We start from the raw sequence: 12331 nt of genomic DNA on the forward strand, positions 1-12331 counted from the left end.
TTTTTTTTACATCAAAGCCACACAAAATTGTTTTTATTTGATTACACTATTATTTTAACATTATAAAAGTACATAGAAAAAAGTTTTTCTTTCTATACGTATCCTCGTTAGTAATTAATAAGCAGAAACTTAATCTCTGTTCTCTCGAAGGAGTGTTTCAATTTTTTTGCCAAATGGTTTGTTGAAAAAAGTTTTTCAGGATCTTAATAAAATTTGGTATTCTACGGTTTTTGGGGTCGCTAATTACCAATTTGAAGTCAGTTTTTCAAAATTCAAAATGGCGGACGAGAATTAAAAAATTCATTGGATTCCCTCGAAAATTGTTACTCGGGGGGTTTCAGGGTTAGCAAATTTGATCATTTTTAAAAATAAGTTTTAGGAAAGTACGCCATTTTGAATTTAAAAAATTTGACTTTTATTTTTTTGTATTTACATTCAATCACTCCAAAATACTTTGTGTAGCAAGTTTTGCAAAAATCCGTTATGATTTGATAAAGTTATTGAAGGTTTTAATTGTGTAATGCATTTTAATTTTTAACCTGTTTGATTTTTGTATTTATATATGATGCATTATTACATAATAGGTTTATTATCGTATTTTTTTTGAGTTTTTATATAAGTTTAACAATTGCAATACTTTAAATTTATTTTCCCTAAGATTTTTCTGAAATACAGTGGCGTTCGTATTTACCCCCATATTTTAGGAAAGTTGCAAAGTATCGAGGTAAATACGAACGCTAAGTTTCCTGCGATTGTAATTTATCAAAAAATTTTTCTACCCCATAAAATTGTTCTATGGAAGTAAAGTAACAACTTCATGCACCAGAATACCGGAAGTATTTTTTTTTTAAAGAAAAAACTTATGTTATTGTTGAAACTTACTAAAAGCGTTCGGATTTACCCCAGTTTACCCTATTATAAATTAAATTATTATATTTATAAATTATATTATTACCTTTTACACCCTATTTATAAATAAGGTATAAAAGATAATTTTTTTAAATTTGTGTAGATTAAATTATAAAAGAAGTAAGTAGTCTGAAATATAATTAACAATATATAATTATTAAATTAATAATTGTGTTAATTAAAAATTATCATAAAAAAGAAATTATTAATTAAATAATAATTATTATTAATTTAATAATTGATTAATTAATTGATTTATTATTAATTATTATACAAATTATTTCATCCCTGTTTTAAAAATAAATAATGATAAACAATAATTCAATGTATGATTATAATAATTTGTAAAAGATAATTTTCAAGTTAAATAATAAATTAGAATTTAATAAAAAAAACATCATTAAATATCAAAATTAAATTTTTTTTATTATAATTAAAGAGATAAAATAAAATTTAATAGTTATTATACATATATCTCATTAATTGAAAGCATTAATATTAAATTTTATTTCATCCCTTTAAGTATATTTTACAAAATAAAGTAAAGAATAATTTGAATTTTATTTAAAAGTTTTATTAAAATCTAATTTATTATTTAACCTGAAAATTAATTTCAATAAATTATTATAATCATACAGGAATTATTGTTTATTACATTTGAAAATTAATAATAAAAACATTTTTGAATAAATAATTAATTTTTTACTTAATATATTTATTGTGAATTACTAAAGAATATTTCTACATTTTAAATTTCCCGCGCCAAAAAGCAATCGACCGCCGGTAAATGCATGTATAGTATCTAGCGAATAGAGGAAAACGAAAAAGAGGCTCATATACAGGGAATGTATATGCATGTGTTAGTGTGCGGATGGAAACATGGTGGGGGTCAAGTCTATCTGCGGCCTGGTCACACTGCGTTTAGTTGTATACGTGACTTCGGAACGTAACGTATTGGCACAGTGTTTTAATAAGTGTGAAAATAAAATTCAGCTATAATTCTTTTTTTCCTTTTTTTTTTTGTTTTCCCAACGGGTTTTGTGAATTTTATTTAAATTCAATATAACTAAGTGTTTTTAAAAGTGAAATTATCATTTCAAGAGGTTAGAAAATGCTCCTAAATAGCGGCGCGCCGCACAATTGTTTCGTCGTCTACTTGAACGATGTGGATATTTCATTTGAAAAAAGCAACGTGGTGTCAATGAAGTAGAAAATATTAAGTAAACGTTGATGTTTACATTTTCTGTTAAAAGTCTAACAAAAATGACACTTTAGAGAAAAGGGGAACATTTCTCTTTTTTTGGTACCGAACACCTGCCAAAAAAAAAAAACAAAACAGAAAAGACATGGCGGGTTTCCGAGATGAGGACAAGGCTCTTTTTCCATTACAGAGTATTTCCTCGATTGTACAAATTTTTCAAAATCAATTGGAAAATAGCACGGAGCCTGATCTTGCATTGCTTTCTATTCTTGTTGGCGCTGTTGAAAATTCATTAACCTGCAATCGTACATTTACATCGCAAGATTCAATTGTTTATGATGAGCCAAAATTACCAACAGTTGAATATCATATTGCCGAAGCATTATATAGAAAATTTCAAACGGTAATAAAAGGTGCTGTTGATTTAACGGTTTATGATACAAAATATGCAACAAGAGAATTAGTTAAAAAAGTATCGGATGTCATATGGAATTCATTGACAAGAAGCTATTATAAAGATAGAGCACATTTACAAAGTCTTTATAGTTATTTAACGGCAAATAAACTCGATTGTTTTGGTGTTGCATTTGCTGTTGTTGCTGGATGTCAAGTATTGGGATTTAAGGATGTTCATTTGGCAATGTCAGAGGATCATGCATGGGTTGTTTATGGAGAAGATGGTTCTGAAACAGCTGAAGTTACATGGCACGGTAAGGTTTTTGTTTGGAATATAATTTTCCATATTTTTTAATTCAATTCGTTTGTAATTTAGGAAAGGGAAACGAGGACAAACGTGGACAGCCAGTTGAAGCAGGTGTGGCGTCACGATCATGGTTATATGTTAATGGACAAGCTGTAATATGTAATCGAGCAATGGAAGTTGCTACAATTGTTTCGGCTATTAATCCAAGTCTCAGTGCAACAGCAGACGCTGCGGAAGTTGCATTATTACAACAGGAATTATTGTGGTTACTTTATGATTTGGGTCATTTGGCAAAATATCCAATGGCTCTTGGAAATTTAGGTGATCTTGAAGAAGCTGCACCAACACCCGGAAGACCACCTGCAATTAATCTCTTTCAGGTCTGTTTTTAATTTTTCCCATTCTGTATATATTAAAATTTTCCTATTTTTTGACAAATTATTTTTTTTTTTAGGAAGCCATTCGTTCGTCAAGAAAATATTATGGTAACGCACATGTTTATCCCTATACTTATCAAGGTGGTTATCTTTATCGTCATGGATTACATTCCGAAGCACTTTCTTCATGGGCTGATGCTGCTGATGTTTTAAGAAAGTTAGTATTACAAAGAATTTTTGTAATATATTTTTTTGACAAAAATTTTCTATTTTAGATACGATTATTCAAGAGACGATGGTGAAATTTACAAGGAACTTCTTGAAATTGCAAATGAATTGATACCACATGCAGTTAGGGCTGATGAACGTTTACTTCGACAACCGCGTTGTTTTGCACATCTTTTACGTTTTTACGATGGTATTTGCCAATGGGAGGAAGGAGCAAATACACCAGTATTACATATTGGTTGGGCACGTCCATTAGTTAATACAATATCAAAATTTGATGCGAATATACGCGCTCAAGTTGTTATTGAATGCTATGAAACAGAAACAATAAAACTCAATGACGATGAGAATTTACAAAAAAAAGAAACAAATCCCGATGAAATGCTTAATAATAATAATAATAATTATTATAAAACAAAAGAAAAGGGAAATAATACAGCAAGGGATTTAATTAAAAGTTTAGAATCTAAAGTACCAGTAACGACGGCATCAACACATCCAAGTATTCAAGCATTAACGGCAGCGTGCAGTGAGAAAATTCTCAATAGAGATTATCTTCTTCAAGGCGATGGTGAACCATTTGTGGCACCACCTGAATTAACAATTAATTCAACGCCTTCAACATCTCAGGAACCAGTTGTTGCTGTTGCTACTGCTACTGTTACTGCTACTGCTGTTACTGCTGCTGCTACTACCGTTGTTGTCAACGAAGAGATTGTCGATGATTCTGAGAATGAGAAGCCAAAGATAACTCTCTACAGTCAAAAAATGAAGGGATTGAAAGATTTACTACTTGCCGAGAAGCTTAATACACATGCAATTTCACTTCAATTAACGGCACAGAGCCAAGTGCAAATAGGTAAAAAAACAAGAAGCGGCGATGAAATTGGTATTAATCAACGACCGAAGAGAACACGTCGCGATTAATATAATATCGCTTAAATCGTGTTTAGAAAAAAAGAAAAATTCAATTGATTTTCTCGATTTTAATTTTTCCGATTTAATGAAAAGCGATGAGAGTATACGATTCCCACTTTTTTTTTTTTTTTTTTTTTTTCTTGAAAAAAAAGACTTATTCCTCTAAAAGAGTCAAATATTTTTTCTACCTGCGAGAGAAATCACGTCTTATTTTTTTTTAAATATTTTTTCGGATTTTTAAAAAAAAAAAAATTTCCCCGATATTTTTAATTAATTCTTTTTCGTTATTTCAGAAAAATTTTGTCTATTTTTGCAACGCATGAATTTCTCAAAAAAATTAATTAGAAATTATTTTTTTGACGAATTTTCAATTTTTTTTTTATATACGAACAAAATTTGTAGCTACTGAATTTTTTTATTTTTTTTAAATTTTTTAAAAATTTTTTTACGTGGGTTTTCTAAAAGAATTTTAATTTTAACAGAATACTATGTGTGATTTGAATTTTTAACTAAGAAAAATATCAATTTCACTGAAATTTAATTTGTACGAATTTTTAAGACGCCGAATTTTCATTTGTTCGAAATTTAAAAAAATATCCGAACAAATAAACGAGAGAAAGATTTCGGTGCAATTTTTTTTTTGAAAAATTTGTTCGGCCATTTGTAATTTTAGATAAATGAAAATTCGGCGTTTTAAAAATTCGTATAAAATTCAGTCAAATTAAAATTCGGTGAATTGAAATTTCTGACATTTAAAAATTCAAATCACATAAAGTATTTTGTTAAATTAAAATTCTTTTAAATAAAAAATCACTTAAAGAATAGTGACTGTAAAATAAAATTGCAAAAAAAAAAATTCGCTAGCTATAAATTTTTTTGTAAAAAAAAAATCTGAAAGTTTAATCGAAAAATGAAAAATCGTTTTAAAAATAATTATTTCTAATAAAAATTCTTTAAAATGAAAAATTCTAATTAATGATTTTTGTGAGATAATCAAAGCACGTTGATTAGATAAAAATTCGAAATAAGGAATTTTAATGCATCTCCTTTTTTTTGGGCGTTCGATTTCCGTATTCGTAAGGTTTAAAATTTTTTTGAGCCAGTAACAGAAGCGATATATATATATATATATTTAAAAAAAAAATGATATTTATCGTTAGCTCTAAGTTACATAGAGTAGTTTGAAAAGAAAAAAAGAAAAAAAAAAGAAAATTTTTAGAAAAGTACAAAAATTATGAAGCTGATGTTTGCGAATTTTTTTTTCTTTTTAGAAACGAGAGAAAATTAATATAAATTTATATTGTTCATAAATCTTTTTTATCACAGAAAATTATATTTTTACAAAATGTCTTCAATTTTATTGAATTAACAATTTTTTTTATTTTCTTTTTATGCAAAAAGAAGGGTATATCTTCTTTTTTCTTTCTTTTACGCAAAAAAAAATGTTTTTGTTTGCAAAATCATTTTTTTAAAGATATTTAAAATTTTAAATAAATGTGAATTAAACAAAAAATTTTCTCGTTTCTAAAAGGAGAAGATTTAACAAATTTCAGCGGCATAAAAAAAAATTTATGTAAGTTTAAATGTCCCAAAACAACTGCGAATCTGATTTCTTTCAAATTATTGCTTTTTTTTCTCTATTTATAATAATGAAAGCAAATTAGATTCGTGGATGGTTATTTATTTCGCAGAATAGTTTATTTTATCGACATAGTCGATTTTTTTTTCTTTCTTAAATGTACTTTACATTTACTATCTTGTTGCACTTTTGCTTATTTATTGAAAAAAAAAAAAAATTATTTTTATCTCCAGTGATTTTTATAATTGCATTATATTATATTTTGCAATTGACAAAGTTGTCGTTAATGTTTTTTTTTTAAATTACATTTTAAAAAATAATATGTAGTTGAATCTATATTAGAATGACGCTTTTACAATCTAGTTAGACAAACAACATTCCACTCCTTAAGTGGTGTAAATTTTTAAGTTTTTTTTACCTTAAAGTATCTTAAGCATTAAATGCTTGCTTATTTTTATAAATATTTATTTACAGAGATAATTAATATAAGTAATTTAAGTCGCTATTCGAGAGTGTCGAGAGAAAAAAAACGTCTTTTGTTTATTTGTTCAAAAAAAATTTTTTTTAAATGTGTTTTTTTTAAATATTTGTTTAAATGTATTTTTATTTTTCAAATTTTTAATATGTAGAAAATAATTTTAAAATTTTTATCTCTCCTAATTTGTACAGTTTTCGTGAATTTTAATTTTTAATAACAATATTTCTCTTTACCTCTGTTTTTTGCAATTTAACATTTTTTTTCTTTTTTTTTCATTGAGTAAAAATTACTCAAGTGTATCAATAAATATATTTGAATTTTGTTCAAATTTTTCACATAAAAAAAAAACGGAAAAATAAATTTAAAAAAAAATCATTGTACATAAATATTAATTTTTGAAAATGAGTTTTAAAATTTTAAATATTAATGTTAGTGAATTATTTATTATATTTTATTTAATATATGTACCTAGATATTAATATAAAAAAAAAATTGTAAATATATACATATTATTTATAATGAAAAAAAAATTTTAATTACTCTTACGAAAACACGAAATTTTGAATAAAATTGTATTATTATTATTATTATTATTATTATTGTTAATTAAAAAATATTTCATGTAATTAAAAAAATTGATACACATGAGTTTTTACTCTAAATGCTTTTGATGGAAACTTACAGAAATGGAATAGAAAAAAAAACAAAAAAAAAAACAACAAAAAAACAAAAAAAAAAAAAAAAAACAGTGGAATATTGTAATGTTAAAATGGATCAGGGTAAAAATATATAATTTTAATTGCCACGATTGCAATCGGGCTTGCCATTGAAAAGTAGTCGACGATTTAATAATTAAGAATGTTGTTTATCGTTACAAAAAGGCCCGTTAAAAAAATAAATATATATATATATACATATATTGTCATCACAAATTTATTTCATGAAGGGATAATAATTAACTGATAATACTCGTATATACTAGAAAAAAAAACAGTGCTTTCCAAAACAGTGTTTCTTAATCTTAGCAACAATTTAACATTTGTCTTGAATCGTTAGAAAAAAAAAATACGTAAAAAAAAGAAAAATAACATTTTACGAAATTTCATGAATGTAATATATATTATATATACATATAAATAATTAAATATATATATATATATATATTTAATTATTTATTTATTTATTTATATGAATGGTTTGTTGTAGGATAGGTTTGTTAAAAGGGTTGAAGATAATATTTGCGAATGAAAATATAAATTGGTCCGACGATCATGTATAAAAAAAAAAAAAAAAAAAAAAAAGAAGGGCGCTATCTTACTGTGATGCTGAATATAACTATTATTATGTATTAATATTCTAGTAATAACGAATTTTTGTAAAAAAGAAAAAAGGTGACGAGACATGAAAAATACTTTCAATATCAGAAGAAGAATTTTTCTTGCCTCATCCCTCTTCCTCAGCCATAAAATACGATAAAATTGCCAAGAGATGTTTTTTGATGTGAAATTAAAATAATTCGTGGTTTCTTTTTTTTTGACAGTAAAAAAAAATTTCCTACTTTAATTTTTAAAATGTCTTATTTTTTTTAAAAAAAAAGAAATTAACATTTTAAAAAACCACGATTAATATGAAATTTATTTTAAAATCGAATCCTTTTCCAAAGTGATAAGTGCAATTTTTATCTTCTTTTAAAGAAATGCGATTTTAAATGAAATTTCATTGAAAAATTCACAACATCTCCTTGTTTATCGAAAACGCATGGAAAAAAAAACAGAATACAGGAAATTGTCATTCGTCGGCGCAAAAATATACGAATGTAGTGATTGTAAAAAAAAAAAAAAAATAGAAATAGAAAAGGAATTTCTATTGAGCAAATTTTCAAAAAAAAAAATTTCATGCAACTTGAAATGAAAAAAAAATGTAACATTATCGATACAGAAAACATGGAAATGTTTTTAAAGTTTGTAATAAAAAAAAAATTGAAGAGATCGAATATTGTATGGAGAACAGTATTTTTGTATTAGTGACTGATAATTCGAATCTATTATTATTGTAGTGTAATTTTTTTTCGCTAATTATCTGAAAACATTGGCAAAAAAAAAAAAAATTTTTGTCTTATTTTCTAATGTTTTCCGATAAATAGAGATCTCGTGAAATTTTAATATATATATATATAAATATATTTACGCGTGAACAGTGATTTTCGATTCTCTTGAAGAGAGAAAAAAAAAGAAAGAAAGAAAGAAAAGAAAGAGAAAGAAAAATAACAATTTTGAAATTTATGAAATAGTTAAACGTTAAATAACAAATAATAATAATAATCTTTCTCAGTATTAGGCTCCCTTTAATCGCCTATGAATTTTCTCTAACCAATAAATATAGGATCTTTACAATACGAAAAGGAGTGATTAAAAAATTAAAAAAAGTTCTTTCGATTTTTTTTTTTTTGTAATTGAGTCACTTCTCATGAAAATATTTCTCTTGATGAAAACTGAATACTTTTATTTTTTTTTTAATTATTTTGCTTGAATTTTTTTTTATGCTTCACTTAAGACTAAGCAATTTTCCTCAATATTATAATTTCCTTAATAATTGCAATTTTCTTATAATTTAATATTATTGCTTCCATTGCACTTTCTATGGCTTGTTTTCTGCTTTTTTTTTGAAGGCTTCAGTTGCGTGTTTGCTATTTTCATAGTATTCGATAGAAATTGTTATTAACTGAAAAATAAAGACAGAGAAACAAAAATGAAAATGTTTTCATAATTTTTCATTTTATCTGACAATATTTTATCGTTCCTTGGTCGTTTGCCAAAATAAAAATAAATTAATAACTTTAAAATTTATATCTGGAAAATTTATCCTCATTGTTAAATGTTGTGTATATGTTTTTAAATTTTAATGAAAAAAAAAAAATGTTTGTGAAAAACAATATTTAAAGCAAACACGTATCTGATAAATTTTTTTTTATTATAGAATTTAGTTTCTCTTATATAAATATTAGTTTGAAAATCAATCAATTTTCAATTAGAATTTCCATGATGTCACATTAATAATTATGAAAAATTTTTGTTTTAGTAAATATTGATACAAATTTAGATGAATTTTTACTAAATAACAAAAAATTTTATGATTAATTGTAAATGGATTTTTGGAAATTTTTAACTTTGAGACTTTTTCATCTAATTATAATAAATAACAATGTATAAGATTTTCATGAAAATGAATCTACTTCCACGGGGCATATTAAACTAGAATTATAAGAAGCTATTAGAATAAGTTTAATTTTTTTTTTTTCATTGTACTTAAGTGAAGACGAAACTTGATTACGAGCTGCACCAGTGATACGTTAATTATATCATTGTCATTTATAAAAAAAAAAAACCCCTTTATCGATTACATTCTATTCACAATTTTTTTTTTTAAATGTAATTTTCATTTTTTTTTTTTTTAGAAGAATAATATAGATCATTGTAAATAGAAGGCACTAATATTTTTTTTTCTAATTTTTCAATTTTTTTTTTTTTGTTTGGTGTGCTATGAATAATATAATGAATAGAGTGTAATTGCAATTATTATCATTGTTAACTTGACAGAACAGTGAGTTGTAAAATCATCACAATGTCCTGTTTTTTCAGTGGATTTACAATAAACTATTTTATTCTATCTCTGTTGTTGTTAATAAAATTTTAATTAAATCCTTAAAACATTTTTTTTTTATGGTAAAATATGGAAAAGAAATAATAAAAGCTGTTTGTTATAAAATATTCTGATGATTTTTTTTTATTAATGATTATAAAGGACGAATAAATAGTCTATTTTATACAAACGTCGTAAATTAGATTTTTTATTATATAAATCTAACATATTTTTTTTTTTGTGACAAGGCTTTAATATAGAAGAAAATTTCTTTTTTCATATTGTTATTTCGAAATTCTTATATTTCAAAGTTTCTATTAATAATAATAATAATAATAATAATAATAATAATAATATAAAATGTAATAAATTACAGAACGGTTAAAAAAAATGATATATATGATAACAATAATATTTGGTCATTTGTCTCTCTTTATGTTTTAAAGTTTAAAAAATTGAAATTATTTTTCGTTAAGAAAAATATTCATTCGTGTCAATAATTTTTTACAGTAATTAAAACACGAATTATACGATATGGGTAACTTATTTTATACGATTATTATACGTGTCTAAGAAACAATATGTTTCTTTTTGTAAAAAAAAAATTTCAGTTTTTAAGTTATTTTTTTTTTATTCTATTTTGGAAAATAAAACTAATACTGTATCGAAATACTTTTTTTTTTTTTGAAAATATGAATTTTTACCTATTTTTTTGGTACCTCTTTTATTTTTAATATTCTCGAGGACAATTCGGTAATTAAATTTTATTTTTTGGTAATTTAAGAATTACCATTTTTATAATGGGGAATTTATTCTAATTTATATTTTCTGAAATAATAAACTCAGAAATGAGATAAAGAGAGTTTAAAAAAAAAATTTGTAAGCCTATTACTAATTTGATAAATTCTACGAGAGTATTGTTTTTTTATTGATGATCTATATTTTGAAAGAACCATTCAGTGAAAAGTCGTAATTGTTGAGCAGCCGCGTGACTTTCGTCTTGGAGTCTGCGATTTTCGTCGCGTAATCGTCGTACCTCGTCTTCTAAAGAGAGACGTCGACGAGTTTCCCTTGCCATTCGCAATTCCAAAGTTGACAAATGACTATGTAAATCGGAAACTGCATTTCTGAGGATAAATAAAATTAATTTAAAAAATAGAAAATATTTTAAATAATTTTTTTTTTTGTTTTTTTTTTACTAACGTGGAAGTGTTGCCATCAACAATTCTCTCCTCGGGCCAATCCTGACAATGTTTTGTTACTTTGGATTCCAAATTATTGGGCCAACCGTTTGCTTCATTTTCCAATTGTATTTTTGCATCTCTTATAGCAGCTAAAGTGCTCGGTGGTTTTGTTATCGTGTGTGGAGTTTTTGTCACTCTTGGCGATAGTCTAAAAAAGAGAATTTTTTTTTTAAATTTATTAAAAAAATATTTGAAAAAAATAATAATTACCTTTCTTCTTTTGTCATTTTATTTTCACTTGGCGCGGGACTTGACGCTGTGCTTGCATTTGAAATAACAGTCGCTGGTCTTGCCATTGTGAGAATAACTTCTGATTGATTATTTCCATTTTCCTGTCCATTTCTTTCTAAAACGCTCAATGTTGATGTACTATTACCACATAAATTCTCCCTTGATCTACATCTATTTTGTATTTCAAGAATATTATTATTCACTTTATTTGTATTTTGATTATTAATTGGAAAATTATTATTTATCATTTGACTATCGTCTGAAATAAAATCGGGATTTATTAATTTCATAAGATCCTCTTGAAGTGTACTTGATGTTAAATTTGCTGAATTTCTATATGAATTTCTTGCACCGGGTTTTGGTCGTGGACTTTGATTTCTTGAATCACAGCTCGATGGTGTTAAATTTCCCGTTCTATGTTTATTATTAGCACGTCGCATTCTTGGCGAAACATTTCCCGAGCCATTTGATAATTCATCTTCACTTGGAAGTGTTGATATGTCCGTTGCATTACCATCGTTTACTCTCATTTCGGATGGTAGACTTGTGATAAAATCCTTTGGTCTGTACTCGATGCACACCTGGAAAGATGATTTTTTTTTTCAAAAAATTGTCTTTAGAAAGTAAAAATAAAAAATTCTTCATTTCGTATTACGATTTTATTATTCAGGTTTTTGCCAAATAAAATTCCATGATTTTTCCAGGTTAAAAAATTTTTTTTTCCAGGTATGTACTATTTTAACAAACAATGACAAAAATACATTAAATGTACAAGATTAAATTAATTTAAGTGTCTTTTTATAGTAAACTAGTAATGAATAAAT

At 25.0% G+C, this 12331-nt stretch overlaps 2 protein-coding genes across 3 annotated transcripts in view; one reads left to right on the forward strand and one right to left on the reverse strand.

The window, feature by feature from the left end:
* Window positions 1-1826: 1826 nt before the first annotated feature.
* LOC127287202 (menin) lies at window positions 1827-4473 on the forward strand. The gene is made up of 4 exons (XM_051314017.1): window positions 1827-2820; window positions 2883-3193; window positions 3268-3407; window positions 3466-4473. Exons 1-4 carry the CDS (start codon window positions 2256-2258, stop codon window positions 4343-4345), a joined length of 1896 nt encoding a protein of 631 aa, XP_051169974.1. The 5' UTR covers window positions 1827-2255; the 3' UTR covers window positions 4346-4473.
* A 5946-nt stretch (window positions 4474-10419) lies between these two features.
* Window positions 10420-12331, reverse strand: part of LOC127287207 (signal-induced proliferation-associated 1-like protein 2) — a 58697-nt gene continuing 56785 nt past the window's right edge. For both annotated transcript variants that reach the window (XM_051314025.1, XM_051314026.1), the window contains exons 14-16: window positions 11487-12088; window positions 11236-11424; window positions 10420-11159 (exon numbers count right to left, since the gene is read on the reverse strand). In XM_051314025.1, coding sequence (XP_051169982.1) covers window positions 10958-11159; window positions 11236-11424; window positions 11487-12088 — 993 coding nt within the window. In that variant the 3' untranslated portion in view covers window positions 10420-10957. The remainder of the gene's footprint in view (window positions 11160-11235; window positions 11425-11486; window positions 12089-12331) is intronic.

Source organism: Leptopilina boulardi, unplaced genomic scaffold, assembly GCF_019393585.1.
Source record: "Leptopilina boulardi isolate dan_hultmark-lab unplaced genomic scaffold, ZJU_Lbou_2.1 LbouV2_368, whole genome shotgun sequence".
Lineage (NCBI taxonomy): Eukaryota > Metazoa > Arthropoda > Insecta > Hymenoptera > Figitidae > Leptopilina > Leptopilina boulardi.